Source organism: Nuphar pumila, chromosome 1, assembly GCF_984573655.1.
Source record: "Nuphar pumila chromosome 1, dmNupPumi1.hap1.1, whole genome shotgun sequence".
In the NCBI taxonomy this organism is placed as follows: Eukaryota; Viridiplantae; Streptophyta; class Magnoliopsida; order Nymphaeales; family Nymphaeaceae; genus Nuphar; species Nuphar pumila.
The window spans coordinates 23,871,809-23,892,064 of NC_143249.1; the positions used below are offsets into that span (position 1 = coordinate 23,871,809).

General features: G+C 37.5%; 1 protein-coding gene across 3 annotated transcripts in view; it reads left to right on the top strand.

The window, feature by feature from the left end:
- EBS1 (EMS-MUTAGENIZED BRI1 SUPPRESSOR 1) overlaps positions 1 to 20,256 on the top strand; it is a 109,789-nt gene that overhangs the window by 2,605 nt on the left and 86,928 nt on the right. For all 3 annotated transcript variants that reach the window (XM_089993529.1, XM_089993598.1, XM_089993667.1), the window contains exons 4-6: positions 1,761 to 1,932; positions 8,444 to 8,517; positions 8,612 to 8,708. In XM_089993529.1, the coding sequence (XP_089849655.1) occupies positions 1,761 to 1,932; positions 8,444 to 8,517; positions 8,612 to 8,708 (343 nt within the window). The remainder of the gene's footprint in view (positions 1 to 1,760; positions 1,933 to 8,443; positions 8,518 to 8,611; positions 8,709 to 20,256) is intronic.

A 20,256-nucleotide genomic window follows, 5' to 3' on the forward strand; every position in this document is an offset into this window, starting at 1 on the left:
GTTTGATGTAAGTTTTTATAGTATTCACTGTAATATCTTATATGCTGAAAAATGATCCAGGGAAGTTGTTTCTCCATTTCTCTACAATCGTACAATCTACTAGGTGTGGCATTGGATTGGGTCCTCTAAGCAACAGTCAGACTATGCAGGGCTTTCGGTTCACATTTAGTACATTTGGCCCTTATTAGGTTGGCTTGAGACCTTGTCCACCATACCTAACTTTTTTGAAAATTGTCCCGCAAACAATGTGCTTGGAGATAGTTCCTGTCTAGTTATAATTTCTCTCAAGTTTTTAGCCTACTCCATTGCATTTGGCAGATACGTGATTTGTGGATAGGAGTCACAGGATACGGATTCAAATATTTTTTTTTGAAAGTTAAGACATGATGACATGTATATATAACAAATTTTTAATAAAAAAATGTAATGATATATTATCTTATTGCAATGTATGAGTTTATTTATAACTAAATGGCTTCGTTAGGTTCATGATATAATTTGGATAGTATAGACCTAGATTTATAACTTGGATCACATCAATTACTTTAGATTAAATGGGTCTTGGATTCAAACAATCCACAAAGTTAAAACAACCAAACTGCAAATGGGTTCCATTTTAATATTAAAACCATTGTTTCAAAAATATGGTATAAAAAATAAAGTAGTTAAGAAGATTAATGCATGATGCATTCATCTTTTTTTTTTTCCAACCACGATAACATAGTCCTGTATCAAAGGATTGTAAAAGGTAATGGTTTCTCTCCTCCTATAAAGGAGGGTCCTCCCATGCTGATTGCAGTGTGTGGCTGTGTGCTCTTCTTGGAATGCAGGTGAGTGCCCCTTCTGATTATAACAAAAAAAGGAAACTGGTTAAAAAGACCATAATGCCCTCTTCTTTAATTTTCTATCTTTTTTTTCAAATTTGGATATGATTGTCCACTGACTCATGTTTGACTGTGTCTGATATAGTCAAACTCATGTCAAAGGCATGTCACAGTCTTAGCTGAGTCGTGTTGCATGTCCGAGGTTGTCAAAAGAGAGACACAGGCAAAGTAGTGTGTCCCTGTGGTGTAGGCTGTGAGTTGGTGAAGGCTTTGGGTACGGAGGCATTAAGGGGATAGAAAAGGGTTTAGTTAAAAATATTGTGTTGGAGAGACACTGTTGTAGTATTGGACTGGCTTGTTGATTGTGGAGGCCAGCTGTGTGTGCGTGCGGGACGCAAACCATGCAAGAAAATTGATTTTGGCATCCAGACAGTGTTAACCGAGAACATTTAAAATCAATTTCTTTGTAAATATATTTTTTTTCAAATCAACTACCAAAATTGTTTTTGTCATCCTGACAGGCCCTAAGTCTTTCCATCATTCTATTTGCTTTCATATTTATAAGGTTGAGCCACTTGCAGCCAATTTGGGCATTTTTTATAGGTAGCAGCACAGCATCCAACATTTAGTTCCTGCTTTAGGTTTCCATCTTCTCATTTGTCCTCATGTTTTAAAGTTGCAACATCTCCATGGTTCTTTGAAACTTGCCAAAGTTCACTATCTTTCAATTGTTGACATTCTATTGGTATTACTGTGTTTGTCGTCTTTCTCTCTCTCTCTCTCTCTCCAAGATGCATTATAAATGTTTGGTGCTAAAATTTGTAAATCCTACTTTCTCTGGCTTCTCAATATGAAAAGATAACCACAATCATATGATGCCTTTATTGATCATTAAGATATTTTTTGATTATCTGATTAGATTGCTTCTGTTGACAGGGAAGAGCTAGATATGTTGTTAGACCAGTACTGCCATCTGGATGCGAAACAAAGTCTGGAAATTGTGGTGCAATTGGTGCAGGTGGTTTTCTAAACCTTGGTGGTTACGGGGTGGAGCTTGCATTGAAGAATATGGAGTATAAGGCTATGGATGATACCACCATTAAGAAAGGTTTGCCTTTCGTAACCGTTTAGTTTTCTTCTACTCTAAATCACACACAGTGACTGCTAATGTGCTTGTAGATGCATCCATGTGTGTGGGTGTGCTTGTTTGTACTTTGTACATACACACATTTGTGAGCACGTGTGTGTGCATGCATATATGTAGGAGACAAATTAACCATTTCATCCAACATACCCTATGGATATTGTTTTGTTGAGGAAGTTGAACTCATTCCAGGTCTTGGCCCCAAACGGATATTGGGGAAATGGAACAAAACTTGGTGGGTGAACCATGAGGTGTGTGTGGGTTGTTAATGTGCGTGCATGTGTGTGTGTGTGTGTGTGTGTGTGTGTGTGTGTGTGTGTGTGTGAAGCGGATCAGGTCATGCTGAACATGAGCGTTTTTGCTCATGCTGACATCGTGGCCATCCGATTTGCATTTTAAAAAGCTCAAAAGTCAACAAAACCATGTGGCATTCATCCAAAATGCAAACAGACGGCCACGATGTCAGCATGAGCAAAAACGCTCATGTTCATCATGACCTGATCTGCGCCCGTGTGTGAGGGGGTGGGTGGGGATAAGGTACTGTCCGGTATATACTATTAATCTAAAGAATGACTCATCAAATGGATATTGTTGAGAGATATTATCGTGAGGGGGTTTATTAGAAATTAGAAAAGTATTAGGTGGTCTTATTTATTATTTAATCTTTCATGTCCTCTTTTTGTAAATTTACTTATTAACCCTAATCTCTACTTAAGGAGGATTAGGGATGATCGTGAATAAGATTTTTCATTCTTTTTGTCTCAACATGGTATCAGAGCCTCTCACTCTTGGGAGAATCCGACGCCTTTGCTGTTCTTCTTTTTCCCTCTTTATCGTGACCTTTTCTTCCCTCTTTGTCTTCTCTCCTTTCCCCTCCTCTCATCGGTTTGGTCCCTAAGTTTTTACGACCTGGGATCTGACTAGATCTGTACAATATGCAGATCTGATCAGATACCCTAGATCGTGTGTCTCTCCTTTGCGTCTTGCTGATGACGCTTCAGTAATAGTAATGGATCGTGTCGAATCAGATCTGCCATCGTGTGGAGGTTTCATGGAGCAGATTTGATATCGTGATCATGTAGTGTTTTGTGGAGCAGATTTCAGTCCGTGAAATAACCAGATGTCGGGTAGCATGGATTGCTGACGTTGGATCTGATCTGAATGATCTGCCATCGTGTGGAGGTTTCGTGGAGCAGACCTGATATCGTGATAGTGTGGTGGTTTGTGGAGCAAATCTAAGATCATGAACTGACCAGATGTCGAGTATCGTAGATCTCTGATATTGGATTAGATCTGAATGGTGAGATTGATTGATCTTTGTGTTTATCAGAATAGTGTTCTTATGGTAAGCATGGGATCTGTTGTGCCTGCTGTTTTTGGAATCAGAATTAGTAAGATCTGAGTCGTGTTGATGCAGTGGATGTTAAGTCTGTCATGATTGCTGTTGTTGGAATCAGATTTAATTAAATCTGCATTGTGTTGGTGTGTTTTTTTTATCTTGTTGATCGCTCACGATTTTGTCTGGATATTTGTATTACCCTGCTAATTGACTTACCACTGTCAGCGGTAAATAACATGGCTGAAATAAAGTCCAGTGAGCAAAGGTCTGAAGTGTCTGCAGAATATGAAGCTTTTGCTAACCCTTTTTCTTATGGGTCATCCGTAAAGCTTGATGACAATAATTATGAAAGGTGGTCAAGGACTTTTATGATGTCTGTGTCAGGACATCGTCGAAAACATATTCTGTTAGAAAAGGAACCAACAGAAAAAACTGGGAAATATGTCACATGGCAGGAAGATAACGACATTGTTATGTCGTGGATTATGAACAGTGTTCAACCACATATTGCAGATGGCTTAATCTACTATTCTATTGCAAAGGAGATATGGGATTCATTACGTGACACATATTCTCAAGACAAATGTCAGTAGAAGTTTGCAAGTTGCGCAAGAGATATTTCAGTTGCAGCAGGGCGATTAGAATCTTTCCCAATATTATGCATTAGTTAAATCAGCCTATGAAAGGCTCAACTCTATTCGTCCTCCTTGCTGCATGAATCATAAAACCCATCAGGAGCATACTATGGTGGCTCGTTTTCTATCAGGGTTATCTCCTGATTACTCTGTAGCCAAGGTGCAAATGCTTACTGGCTCTGAGATACCCACACTAGCTGATGCCTACAGCAGGTTAAGTTGTCTTGTTGTTACTCTTTCTCCGCCGCATGGGGACTCAGACTTCGGCTCTCATTGTCACTAGTGGACGTGGGCATAGTGTTAATAGTTCTTCCAGAGGTAGAGGTCGTGGGAGAGGCAGTGGAGGTCGTAGCAGACTTCAATGTTCTTATTGTGGCAAGCAGGGACATCTTGTGGATCGTTGTTGGGATAAGAACCCTAAAAGTCACCCTCAGAGTTTACCATTGTTCCCCAAAGCAACAACTCAGAGCGCTTTCTCCGTCACTGAACCTGTGCCTACCTCTTCAACCAATACGATCACCCTCAGTCGTACATAATATGATCAACTTCTTTCACAGAGTTCTGCATCGATGTCTGCCTCTACTGTAGTGACTGATGGGGCGTGCTCTGCGGGTACTCAGGTGGATGATGGGGGTAAGATGTGGATTATTGATTATGGAGCATCTCGACACTTTTGTGGAGACTCACATAGTTTCTCTACACTTGTTTATCAATCGTCCCCTCGTCATGTTAAATTGGCAGATGGTAGATTATCCCCAATGGTGGGGCAAGGAGATGTGCATCTTACACCTACATTACAGATACAAAATGTTCTTTATGCTCCACAGTTTCCTAAGAATCTATTATCCGTAAGCTAGCTTATAAAAGAGCTAAATTGTCGAGTTATATTTGACCCGGGTTCTTGTGTTTTTCAGGATTTGCTGTCTGGGAAGAAGATTGGTGGAGGCCATGAGGAAGGCGGTGTTTACTATCTTACACAACCAGTTGGAGTAGCTACTTCATGTGAGGAATCGAGTTCTAATTCCTACCAATGACATCTCAGATTGGGTCATCCTTCTCTTTCAAAGCTTCAAAGAGTGATTCCACAGGTCTCTCCTTCAGCGTCATTTCAGTGTGAAGCGTGTCAGTTGGGCAAGCATCATCGTAGTTCCTTTTCTTTAAGTCAGAGTTGTTCTAGTCTCAGTCCTTTTGATCTTATTCATGTTGATGTTTGGGGGCCTAGTCGGGTTCCTAATAGGTTTCAGTCTAAGTATTACATTGTCATTGTTGATGACTATTCTAGAGTGTCTTGGGTCTTTTTAATGAAGGAGAGATATGAAGTCTTGTGTATTCTCCAATCTTTTATTCTTGAAATAAAGACTCAATTTGGTTCCATTGTTAAAATTGTTCGCACTGACAATGCTCTTGAATTCAAATTCAGCAAACTACTACAATTTTATCGGGATAATGGGATTTGCCCTCAGTTTTCATGTGCACATACGTCCCAACAAAATGGGGTAGCTGAAAGAAAACACCGACACCTTTTGGAAGTAACTCGAACTCTTATGATTCAAACAAACATGCCAGCTTCTGTTTGGGGAGATGCCCTTCTTACTTCTTGTTACCTTATTAACAGGATGCCATCTTCTGCTCTTAATGATCAAATTCCTATCAGAAAACTTTATCCTGAGTGTTCCTTGTTCAAAGTTGCTCCTAAGGTATTTGGTTGTATCTGTTTTGTGCAAAAGTTGGGACCTATCATTGACAAACTAGCTGCTCAAGCAACAAAGTGTGTCTTTCTTGGGTATCAAAAACACCAAAAAGGATACAAATGTTTTGACCCCCTTACTCGTAAAGGGTATATCAGTGCATATGTCACTTTCTTTGAGAACATTCCTTATTTTTCGCAGGGCGCATCTCGTGTGAATCCTGATATGTCCAAATTGTTTCCCTTACCGATTCCTCCCATTCCTTTAGAGTCAGTACCTTTGGGGCCCTCATTAGGTTCTGATCCCTCTTTAACTCGGTTCCATGATCCTCCATTGGTGTATACTCACCGTCAAACCTCCTCTCATGGTCCTTCATCGTCTTCTCTTCCGACTGACAGTGATCGAGATCATGTTGATGATTCTATTGCTTCTCCTGATGATAGTAGAGCAGGTCCAGAGATTGAAAATGATTTGCCCATAGCCCTGAGGAAAGGTACGCGTCAGTGTACTCTGCACCCAATTTCAATGTTTGTGTCCATAGACCGGATTGGAAAGAACATGCAAAACTTGCTATCTGCTTTATCTGCTATCTCCAATCCTCTCAATCATCAACAGGCTTTATTAGATCCTCAGTGGAAGCAAGCCATGAAAGAAGAAATGGATGCCTTAATTTCTCAAGGGACTTGGGAGCTTGTCGATCCTCCTTCTGATGCTGACATTGTTGGTTGTAAGTGGGTGTACACTATTAAATATCATTTTGACGGTACTATGGAGAGATACAAAGCTCGTCTTGTCGCCAAAGGCTACACCCAAACATATGGGGTGGACTTCTTTGAGACTTTCTCTCCCGTGGCCAGAATGGGTACTATACGCTTAGTTATTTCTATGGCTGTTCATCATGGATGGAGTATGACTCAGCTTGATGTGAAAAATGCCTTTCTGTATGGGGATCTAGCTGAAACGGTCTACATGCAACAACCTTCTGGTTTCGAACGACAGGGGGAATGTGGCAAAGTGTGCAAGCTAAAAAAGACAATATATGGGCTAAAGCAAAGCCCACGAGCATGGTTTCACAAATTGTTTGAGGTGATGTCTAAAGTTGGGTTCCAGAGGTTACCATCATATCATTCTTTGTTCATAAAGAGTAGCTCTAAAGGCTGTGTGATTATGGTGGTTTATGTTGATGATATAATTTTAACTGGAGATAATGAGCAAGAGATTTCCAGCACCAAGGCATATATGCAAAAATACTTTATTACAAAGTAATTGGGTCCTCTCAGGTACTTTTTGGGAATCGAAGTAGCAAGAAATAAAGAAGGTATGGTTCTCTCTTAGAGAAAATATGTGCTTGATCTTTTACAAGAGACAGGTATGCTTGGTGCAAAACCGGCAACTATTCCCATGAATCCTAAACTTCTGCTGTATGACGAGCAATCAGAGGCAGTTGATAGTAAGTCCTATAGGACTCTCATTGGTAAACTTCTCTATGTTACTGTAACTAGGCCTGACATATCATTTGCGGTTGGCAAGTTGAGTCAATTCATGGATAAACCTAGGAAAGTTCATTGGGAGGCAGCTATGATGGTTCTTAAATATCTGAAAACATCTCCATGAAAAGGTCTATTGTTTACAAAATGGGCAAATCTTGATGTGGTTGCATATACTGATTCTGATTATGCCGGGTCTGTTGATGATAGGAAATCCACTACAGGGTTCTGTGTTTTTGTTGGTGGCAACTTAGTTTCATGGAGAAGCAAAAAACAAGTTGTAGTAGCAAGATCAACTGCTGAATCAGAATATAGAGCCATGACACAAACTGCTGCTGAAATGATTTGGATAAAATCTATGCTTACGGGATTGGGCATTAAGGTATTTTTACCTATGAAGATGATGTGTGATAATAAAGCAGCCACACACATTGCTAATAATCCTGTATTTCATGAGAGAACTAAGCATATTGAGATAGATTGCCATTATATTCGGGATATGGTTCAAGTGGGAAATATATCAACTGTGCATGTGTCTTCAGAAGATCAAGTAGAGATGTTTTTACAAAACCCCTATCTATCGCAGAATTTTCAAAGTGCTGTAACAAGCTGAGCATGATTGATATATATATGCTCCAGCTTGAGGGGGAGTGTTGAGAGATATTATCGTGAGGGGGTTTATTAGAAATTAGAAAAGTATCAGGTGGTCTTATTTATTATTTAATCTTTCATGTCCTCTTTTTGTAAATTTACTTATTAACCCTAATCTCTACTTAAGGAGGATTAGGGATGATCATTAATAAGATTTTTCATTCTTTTTGTCTCAACAGATATGATGGATGAGAATATCATAATCCATTCCTGGATAAGGCTCTGTTTGAGGGCTGTAGTTGTGAGCAGTGATGGAGGATTCACCAAATCCCAAGCGTCTCCATTGATTGGAGCCACCGTGTTGGGAGGGGAGATGATGTTATAAATGGGTGGATTTCAAAAACGTTCTCATGAGGATGTTGTTGCCAAATCCACCGATCTAATCTCCGTTGTCAGGCCCGCTCCTAACAACAGCTCCCAAACAGAGATTAAATTGTTTTTGAAATTCAACATGTTTAGAATGACAAATTGATGGCTTAAATTGCAGCAATCAACCCGTTGAAGTTATGGTTTTGCATGATAGTCACTTGATGTAGGCATGTTATGTACTAAAACAAAATACTCTGTTCTAGATGTATGTGCATGTGCATGTGCATGCGTGTATGTTTGTGTTTGTGTGTCAGAGTAGTTAAGGTTTTGCATATTTATTGTAACTGTTACTTTTATATGCTGCAGGGGTCACTCTAGAAGATCCTCGTACAGAGGATCTCAGCCAAGAAGTTAGGGGCTTTATATTCTCTAAAATTCTGGTTAGCCCTTGACATAAACTTCTTCTTGTAATGATGACTAGTTCTTGACATTGAATGACTATTTTTATTGCTGATAGAGAACGTTGCATTGCAGGAACGGAGGCCTGAGCTGTCCAATGAGGTCATGGCTTTCAGGGATTATTTATTATCATCGACAGTTTCTGACTCGCTGGATATTTGGGAACTGAAAGGTAAGGATCACTTTTAGAATTTTCTATGAAGGTAGTCTGTTGTGACAGTTGTAGTACCCTTTAACTTACCCTATTTTGTGTTAGCCATCTGGTTTATTTAAGTTCTTTGCCTAGTAGCATTTCTGGAAATATCTTGGTGGTGCCTCATATTTGTTTCTCCAAGGGCAACCCCCAATATTGTGCAATTCGTAGCACATTAAATTTGTGTGTATTTATATCAGTGTATTTAAAAAAATATTTTTAGCCTTGATCATGGTCTTTAGTGCAAGAGACCACCTTTGTTTCTTAAGAATCTGGGTTAAAATGATTAGCGAACATCTGATTAACCTTTTAATGTCAAAAAGGGTGGTATGCATAATGTAATCCGTTAAATGGAGCATATCAAACTGAATGTTGGCAAGTTTTGCTGGACGAAGGGTTAGATAACCTTCTTTGTGCCAATTCCTAGTTGCACATAGATTCCGTCCATCTCATGTATGCCATGTGAGCGCAATAAACCCAAATTTTGGTTCACTAAGGAGCTCTGTTGAGAAAGGAGTTGGGTAAACTTTGTGACCATTTGTTCATTAGATTATCTCTAATAATTAATATCAAATGTTACCAACTGGAATCATGTAAGGGGATACTTGCCTACTTCTACTGAATCTTTCTTCAGTAATAGACATTTCACCTTCTTTTTATTGCATATGCAACAACCTATGCATCACCAAATTTACTTAGAAATTATCAAAATTCTGCCTGAGCTGATTGTCACCATCTGCACTACCAAGTTTGATAACTTAGAAAATATTATCAAAATTCTACCCAAGTTGATTTCAACTTATGCTTGATGGTAAAGAAAAAACTCAAGTTCACCTGCCTTTTATATAAATGACTACATAAATTAAGAAATAAATATGTATATATGTTTCTATAAGTAAGCCGGCATTGAGTGGATGATGAGTGAAGAGATTAAAGTCATGTATATGAATGACATTGGATGTTTGTTGAAAGGACAAACATTAATAGCAAAAAAGGGTGTACAAGGCAAGATACAAATTTGATGGAAATGTAGAGGGTTTAAAGTGGTGTTAGTTGCTAGAAACATTCAAAGTTTTTTCTTTGTGTGGTCAAAATAATAGTTACAAATATGGTTATGGTTATATTTTTAGCATTATCATGTGGTTGGCATTTGCAACAGCTTGTTGTAAAGAATGCGTGGTTGCATGATGAACTTCTCTAAGTAATGTTGATCACCACAAGGTTTCCATAATGCAAACCATGAGCATATGCATGCAAGCTGCAAAGGTCTATGTATGGATAGAAACAACCTTCACGAATCTAGATTTAAAGTTTTTATGATGCATTTGAGAACCTATGGATGTATCACTTTTTCATAAGCATGTGGAACCAGGATATTATCATTTATCTATATAATTGAATTTAGATCAGCTCATCAATGTGATTTTTGTAATATTGTAATTAACCGCTAGTGTTTGTGACATAACATAATGGGTCTCATGTATAAACATAACTGTAACATCTTGCCCAAAGCATCTACATTTCCTGGATATTTGAATTATTGCTTATAACTATAACATAACATAATGGGGGCTTAGGTAGGTGCCTTTCTGAATTATTGCTTATAAATTAAGGACTCTTTTAAAAATATCCCTTTATGCAATTTTCAAATGCAAATGTTTTAATCTATGTAATGATGACACTTCTAAAAGGGAAATGCACCTGTGTCTCACTGGTGCGGTGGACACGTCTTCGGTAGTGTCAGGTCCGGTCTGTTTCTGTCTGAAACTGGACGTGGTCAAGTTTTATCAGAGAGAGATAGAGAGAGTCGCTAGAATATGAGAAAAATATGTGAACTACCATCTGAACTGCGATTTTCATGGCTATTTTGTTCTTTTCTCTTAAGTTTAACCATACAGATGTGATATGTCATATGCATGCTTCATTTTATAAGGACCAGCTCTGGAATCATCCAATTATGCTGCATAAACAAGATTAAAATCAGCAACTCATTGTCTTCATAAATATTCAAGCATCCAAAAATTGTATTTTTCATTGAAAATACACGATGTAACAGTTGATTCCTAGCAAATTCACCATGCCGAACACATCTACATGGTTGGATTTGCAAAAAAAAAAAAATGTTGGAAATGCCCACTTCACATGGTAATTGTCATATTCTAGTGATTCTCTCTCTCTCTCTCTCTCTCTATATATATATATATATATATATATATATATATATATATCGGCACCCAAGCTTTTTGAAACTGCCATGTCACATCCGCACTTATGTGACACATGTTTTAATTTTATTAGACTTAAAGGTATTTTAGGTCATTCATTTTAAAAAGTATGTCCACACAAAAATGTTCAAAATTTTCTTCTTACTTTGTATATAATTCATGTGTGTTCTGGGTTTACGGTATACTTATTCATTACTTTCTGCTTACTGGTTATTATATTATCAATAAATAATGATTTTCTTAGATATGTTCAAGCTAGATCAAATATATTTTAGGTCAAATAAGTATTTTGTTAACACACACTTTATGTTTTTAACAGCAAAAAAATTATTTAATAAATCTTAGATGAGTTAGTAGTATCATATACTATAACAACTTTTGTTTTATTTATGCCTTTCTAAAAGACTTCTTAATTTACTTCTTAAATGCATCCTTATCACTTCTCTCTTCCCAATTCACATGTACTTTTAAACCCTTTGTTTCTCATTTCTACTTCCTGCATTACTTCTCAATTCCACTTTCCTCTTCAAAAAGGTGCCTCTTTGCATAAAAAAATCTTGGGGGCTAAGGCTTTCTTCCATGTTCTCATGTCATGTGCATTCTTCCACTTTTTAGTGAAACTAAGCGTGAACACCAGAACCATCCCATTAGCACCTAAAAGAATTAGGGGAGGGTAGACTGATAAAGCTTGGAGGGATATTGATGCAACATCAAGGAACTCGGAGTTTTTGAGTATTCAGTCAGAAATGGTAATGTATGGGGAATTGGGATACATTAGGGGCATTTTTGGCTTTCAGGATCTAGTCCAGGTAATCTGCACACATCCTATATCAGATCCTTTCCAAATGGATGCAACACTTTTTTTCCCCACCTTGATGGAAGACATTTGGTTGGAACTTAGATCCTTGAGAGTGTAACACTTTTTGTTTTTCGCTACCATATAGAATTTATCATTTCCACACCCTGTTCTACCATTTACTACTAATGTTTTTCCAGGAAAGGTGATTTTAAATATTATAAACTGTAAAATTTTGTTGCTTATGGAGTTGATGCAGCTTTTTAATTTTGATTGATAGTTTGCCTGTAAACTAAGTCACACGGATTCGGCTAAAAGGTCGACGCACCCGCGTCGCTCGTACCCGACACGGGTGCGGACACGGGGAGGAGACGGTCAACCAAGTGTCGGACTCGATCAACGCACCCGGGCCAAGTCCGTCCACATTTTGGACTCGGTCAACTTTGACCGAGTCTATTTTTGTTCATTTTTAGGGCAAAAGACGTATAAAAACTAAAAAAGAATTCGATCTTTGTATATATATATATAGTTGAGTCTTATTATTGTTATATATATATATATAGTCGTGTCCCCTAATTGGCACAACTTTGACCGAGTCTTATTATTGTTATATATATATATATATTTAAAAAATATATATACATATATATAGCCGTGTTCCTGTGTCCAAAATTTTTGAAATTGCTCCGCACCCGCACCCGCACTCATGTGACATAGTCTGTAAATTTTTACTTTATGCTCCCAACTAAATGTTAGATGATGTACAAATAAAACTGGAGTTCCAATGTCTTGCACTTTGGGGTATCATTATAGAAGTGATGGAGTGTTTTTCCAGTGTGTTCTGACACCAAAACACAGCAAGCTGTTCTTAAGTTCGTTTCCTTTGAGTGTGAGACCAGTTTGTATAGGTGCCATTATAGGCCAGGTACTTACTTTCATTGCACTTATGTGTGCTTACAGGTGAATGCAAAATCTCATAGGACAGGTATGCACATTTATTGTATTAGGTTATACATTTAGTGAAAGAAGAGACATGGACACATTGAACCCAAGAACATAGCTGTTCGACATTAATAAGATATTCTTATGATTTGGATAATGCTTAGTGATCTTCAAAGGAAATAATCTAAATATGTTTTGTGATATGGATATTATCTGTTGCTTGTATGTATGAGACTTCTGCTGCTTTAATGCATTAACTAGTTTGTATTATTTTCTGCTTTCTTGAATATTATGGCCATGCTTTTCATCAGCACCTCCATGGGTTTCTTAATGATCTTGAAAAGTCTATGTCTTAATAATTGTAGATTAGCAACATCATGGATCTTTTGACGTAATTAGGTCTTATCTCATATAGATTTACCAAGGCCTTCTTGGTAGTGCTAAACTAGTACATCTGTACATGGCACTACCATGATACTCAACATGTGTTAGGTATAAATTGTGGGAATGTGCATTATGCATTAGTTTCTTGGAAATGATTAAAATATTATTGTTTGCATTGTCTGTCAAGCAGCTGACTGCTAAAAAATGCTAAACTCAGTGCATAACAGCCAACTATCTGGGATTAGGACCAAGTAGAGAAGGTCTAGAGATTATCAAGTGCATATTCAAAGTATCAAACACATGCATATTTATGTGCAAGGATCAGCTTTTTCATTTTTATCTTTTGCTTTTTCTTGGGTGCAAGTAAGTTATCTGTGATTTTTTTTAAACAATTGCAGAAACCAAAACCTAAGGATCCGGAGCCTCAGAGACTTAACACATTCCAAACCACAATGGATCTTACATTGAACCAACAATCAAATTACTAACTTTATTAATCAATAATCAAAGTTTAAGAACATGAATAAATTAATGCCCAAAATCATAGAGCCACACTGCCTCAAAAATAATGTCAGAAGTAGTCACGTAGTCTCGTAGGCTCCATATGATAGACGTCCTCATCACTGGGCATCAGATCCTGTGAAAAACATAAATAATACTGGATACAAATCAAAGATTCTTGTATAAAAACCTCTAAAAATCCAAATAGGCAAGAAATAACATAAATCAAATTCATGCAAGTTTTAGAGAAAATGGACTAAGGCAATCTCATAACTCAATTAACCATTCATGCATTTAACAACAATTATCAAGCAACAATAATATCTCACTTGAAACAGAACATGTAAGAATGCATGAACTAATGCAGAATACTAAATATATATGATTCCAATACACATGCATGTACATATTATTGTTAGATTTACAATCTCTAGGTCGTTCCACGCGTGAGAGCTGAGAAACAGAGAGAGATAGAGAAAGGGAGAGAGAAGTTGGAAAAAAACCCGATACCCTCTTGTGTTAGGGTCGACTGCTGTGTATACTCCTTTATATTAACCTGCTATTACAAAATTAGGGTACTAAAATACCCTCATTACAATAAAATATATTACACAATGCCATTAATGAGAAGTGAATGTCATGGGTCTGGATCTCCAAATCCATGACCCGTAACCAGAGAAAACACTTCTTTTCACCCTCCCTCAAGTTGTGCATGATCTTGAACCATGAACAACTTGCCTTTTAACATCCAAAATCTGTCTTTTTGTCAATCCTTTTGTAAATATATCCGTCACTTGATCTGTAGTTCGAACAAATTCATGCTCAATCTCTTTCTCTTCTACCTTTTGTCTCACAAAATGCTGGTCTATTTAAATATGTTTGGCACGACTGTGATGGATTGGATTAAAGGACATACTAATGACACTCTGGTTGTCACACAAAAGAAGTGATCGAGAGATCGATTCTCCGACTTCTGTCAGTAGATGTCTAATCCAAGTAGCCTTAGCAGTGGCGGCTGCCATTAACCTGTATTCAACCTCTGTACTGGATCTGGCAACAACCTTTTGTTTCTTACTACTCCAAGAAACCAAATTCATCCCAACAAATACACAATAGCCGGATACTGATCTGCGTTCATCTGGATCTCCCGCCCAGTCCGCATCAGAATAAATAGTGATCTCATGTGCATTTTGCCCATTTGTCTTTCACTTATATATGAGACCATCCCCAACTGTTCCCTTCAGATATCGCAGTATCCGTTTAACTGCTTCCATATGTCCTTCACATGGTGCACGAATAAACTGAGAAACTTGATTCACCGAGTAGACTATATCAGGGCGAGTAAAAGTGAGGTATTGTAACATACCCACTATGCTACGGTACTGTGTGGGATTATCAAATGGATCTCCGTCTTGAGAGCTAAGCCTTTGATGAAGAGCACTAGGAGTGCTCAAGGGCTTGCAGTCTTTCATACCCGCTTTATTGAGAACATCAATGGTATACTTATGTTGAGTGAGAGTCATCTCTTCAGAAGTACTGTCGACTTCAACTCTAAGAAAGTATCGTAGTTTACCAAGGTCCTTCATTTTGAACCTCTGATTCAAGAGATGTTTGACTTCTTCAATGTGCTCATTGGAATTATCAGTGATGATGATATCATCCACATATATCAACAACAAAGTAATTGTGTCTTGGTTCTTAAATATAAATAAGGAGTGGTCAAGAAGAGATTTCTTAAAACCATATTTTTGTATTTCAAGAGAAAAGCTGTCGAACCAAGATCGAGATGCCTGCTTTAATCCATATATCGCCCTTTTTAGTCTGCAAACATATTTTGTAGGATTACCTTCTGCGTAACCAGTGGGTTGTTCCATGTATACTTCTTCTCTCAAATCTCCATGAAGAAAAACATTCTTCACATCAAGTTGGCTAATAGTCCATTGATGTTCAATAGCTAAAGAAAGTATGACTCTGATTGTCCCCCTCCTCACAACTGGACTAAAAGTTTCATCATAATCCTGTCCTTGCTCCTGTGTAAATCCTTTGGCTACAAGTCTTGCCTTGTATCACTCTATAGTCCCATCTGGTTTATATTTTATTTTGTACACCCATTTCGAACCAACAACGTTTCTGTCAGGTGGTCTTGGCACGACATCCCACGTACCACATTCATGTAGCGCTTCCATCTCCTCATTCATTGCTTCAATCCATCTTCTGGAATTTGACGCTTAAGAGAACGTTGTGGGTTCATCTTCTTTATTCAAGGTTAGAAAAAGTTGAAAATCTAATGAGAAATTTTCATAATTGACCCACCTTTCAATTGAATGGCGAGAACGTGTGGATCTTCTAGTATCAACGATGTTGGATGTAGAGAATGCGTCCACATTCGAATTAACTATGGTGGGCGGCTCTCTTTCTCGTCGAGTGTAGACGAGGCCTTTATACCTTCCGGGATTCAAAGTTGGGTCTGTATTTTCATGGGCAATCTTTTTTTAGTAGACACAGATCTCTTATCTTTTTTGAGTGCAGTTTGAGCAAACATCACTAGCTCCTGAGAGAAATTCATAATTCAACCAAGGAGAATAAGCCTCAACTTTAGGTTTTGATTCTGAAGAACTAGTACATCGACAATCAAAATTCAATTCATCGAAGATGACATTTCTTGATATTTTGATGCGCTTGCTCACCGGATCATAGCACCTGTACCCTTTATAGTCATCAGCACTTCAGGGCCTTATCCTGAAACTTATGCCTCATTGAACTGTCACATGAACATAGCATAAACAACCAAACACATGCAAATCATAATAGTTGGGATGTACACCAAAAAGAGATAAGTAAGGAGACTTGTTTTCCAAAACAGTCATGGGCAATCGATTTATCACATGAACTGCAAAATGAAAAGCCTCTGTCCATAAAGTGATCGGAAGACTACTGTCATGCATCATGCTCATCGCACTCTCAACAATATGGCGATGCTTCCTTTCAACAATCCCATTCTGCTGAGGTGTGTGTGGGCAAAACACCTTTTTCCTTATCCCGTTGCTTTGAAGAAAGTTAGTAAAGTCAATGGAGGAGAATTCACCTCCTCCGTCACATTGGAAACTTAGGATGTTTTCAGAAAATTGGTTTTTGACAAAGGAATGGAAGTTACGGAACAACTTGAAAGTCTCAGATTTATGTTTCATGAAAAATATCCAAGAATAGCGAGAATAACTGTCAACAAATAAAAGATAATATCTAGTTTCAGATATGGAGGCAACTGGAGCAGGCCCCCAAAAATCAGAACAGATAGTCTCAAAAGGTCTTGAAGCTCTTTTATTGATGGAATGAAATGGTAAAACATGACTCTTACATAAGAGACAACTAGAACATTTGTTGTCATTGACATTTATTCCTAAACTTGACTTGGGAATGAGGTTATTTGAAACAAGCTTTTCAATGAAACTACTACTGCAGTGACCTAGACGACCATGCCAAAGGTTTGGCTTATTGATTTTAGAGACACTGAAAACACAGGTAGGATTTTCAGAAGGCAACGATGATTGTGAAAAGAAGTGTTTTCTCTGGTTACGGGTCATGGATCTGGAGATCCAGACCCGTGACATTCACTTCTCATTAATGGCATTGTGTAATATATTTTATTGTAATGAGGGTATTTTAGTACCCTAATTTTGTAATAGCAGGTTAATATAAAGGAGTATACACAACAACCGACCCTAACAAAAAAGGGTATCGGTTTTTTTTTTTTGCAGAAACTAAATCAGATCAATGGCTATCAGATTGCTGATTTGAAACAAAAATTGAATATCTATCAGATTTCTGATTTGTATAGGAATGGAATATTGAGTATGAAAAAAAAATTGTGAATATGAATTCCCACTTGATATTGACGCAATGCTTTCAAGCTAAAGGAGATAAAATAGAAGAAATGAGAGTGGATCGGCTTGATCATATCTGATCAAGGATGCAGTTGAATCAAAATAGGGCCTGATTGCGTGATTAGATCACGCTGTGATCAAGAATGATAAACAAGGTATATTAATGACAGAAAAAGGTATTTTCAACAAAGGATTTGAGTCGAAAATCTGGGCTGAGTCACTCAGTCCTCTCTGAGTTGACTCAGATTAGATTGGGAGATAGTTTGATCAGATCTGATTAACGTCAGATCTGATCAAGTTTAGGAAACATAAATGAAACTGTAGGGACAAGAAGGAAGGAAGGCAGATCTGAATGATGTCAGGTCTGGTTGAGAAGAAAAGAATGGGATTGGGTCAGTCGTGAACCAAAAAAAAATCAGATGAGATGAGGGGGACAAACCAAAAAAAAATATTTTCTTGACTTAGAAGAGGAAATCGAGAAGGGATAGATCTTTCAGACGTACCTTTGAGATCGATTCCAGTTTCAACTAAAGCGTGACTCTGATACCATGTTAGATTTACAATCTCCAGGTCGTTCCACGTGTGAGAGCTGAGAAACAGAGAGAGATAGAGAAAGGGAGAGAGAAGTTGGGAAAAACCCGATACCCTCTTGCGTTAGGGTCGGCTGTTGTGTATACTCCTTTATATTAACCTGCTATTACAAAATTAGGGTACTAAAATACCCTCATTACAATAAAATATATTACACAATGCCATTAATGAGAAGTGAATGTCACGGGTCTGGATCTCCAGATCCATGACCCGTAACCAGAGAAAACACTTCTTTTCAATTATTAAGTTATTATCAGAGTTTTCTTTTGCATGCATGTCCCTATTAAATACACACAAGTTTAGTTCTACTTTTCATTAAAACCCGCGAATACTCAAAATGGCACAACCAATTTCCGAAGTTCAAGATAGGTTTCTAGTTGTAGCTTAACACAAAATTTGTATTTTATTACTAGGTTCCACATTTGTTCCTCAATCGATATCAGGAATCAACACAATCCATCATACCATTAGAAATCAATATCTAATGTCGAGACATCAGGGAAAACATCCACTGATGTCACTTTCTTGGTATACCAATAACAACAAGTGTGTCTACAATACTATCCCCATGCAAAGTGGTTAAAAACTTTCTAAAACCATGGCCAATAAGCGAACCACTATATCGGGTTCAGGAGCACAATCACACACAAAGTTTTAGTATTCTCACGGTTTTTCCAAAACCGTCATCCAAGATTCCCATACTGTGAAAGGGACATCCTAGAAGAAAACTATTAATTATATTGTTTCTCTTTTCGTCTTTTTATCAAAAGACATATTCTTTACAAAGGAATCATTTTGCAAATCCACGTGCAAAATACAACACGGGACCTTGGCCCGTTACAATATTTAACAATACCATTAATTTAGAAAACCAATAATTTTATATGGATTTTTGCAATGCATATAACAAAACTTTTAGAGTAACACATGCTCGTGGCCTACACGACCTAGAATGGTTCAAATCTGACCACCGATGCATCTTTTGCAAAAATCCTCGGGGAACATGTAACCACACAATTATCAACATGTCAAAAATGCACATTCATTCACACACAATACGAATATACATGTAAAACAAATTACATATGCAGATGAACACATGCTTGCAACATACATGTTTGTCTTCATGATTCATCTCATGCATAACATGCAAACATGCACGTGATCTCATAACTGCAAAATTTATGTGTTCATATCATGCATATTTATGCCAACATAATATTAAATTTCATGAGCATATGTAAACAACCACATTCTTGCCAAATTTGAACATGCTCGAGATACAAAACATGACTACCGGTCCCGAAACTATGCTGCTCCGCATACAGAACAACACTAAGACTCTATTGGCAATCGGCTGGGCTTAGACAAAACAATCACGGCCCAACTGATGACTATATACAATCTCAGTTATTTTTTGCACATAATAGCAATGTATGAGATGACTCTTTACAACATTAAAACATGTATTTTTGGTGACATTATATAACGCATGAACAGTCACATAGAAGCATGCATAATCAGTCACATAATATGTATTTTAGTATATTTCATAAAGCATGCCAGTCTTGTAAAAGTGTGCATAACAGTCACGTAAACATGTATGCTAGCGACACTCAGCATAAACCAGTTTTATATAATATGCTTTCCGGTAACACTTTGTAAGCATAAGCAGTCATATCTAACATACTTTTTCGGTGACATTTTATAAACATGAACAATTATATGCAATATGCATTTCAATAATACTTAATAAAAATGAAGAGTTATATGCAATATGCATTTCAGTTACCCCTAATGAAGCATAACAGTCACGTATAAACAGTCATACAAACAGTTATGTAAATAACCCGAAAACCGGTCACATAGCAGTCCAAAGAATAGTCTAATAAACAGTCAAATAACCGTCATATGACAGTCTAGAAAACTGTCATATATTAATCCAATAAACAATCATATGACAGTCCCGGAAAATAGTCATATGACATTTCAATAAACAGTCATATGATAGTCCGTAAAACTGTCATATAACCTGCAGGTCGGACTTCGTAAACACATGTATCTTTCTCCCTTAATTTTTTTTTGAAACTGCCCAACTGACAGCAGTCGGCTGGGCTATTTTCTTTTGAGAATTTGCCCAGCTGACAGCAGTCGGCTGGGCTAGACTTTTTTTGAGAATCTACCCAGCTGACAGCAGTCGGCCGGGC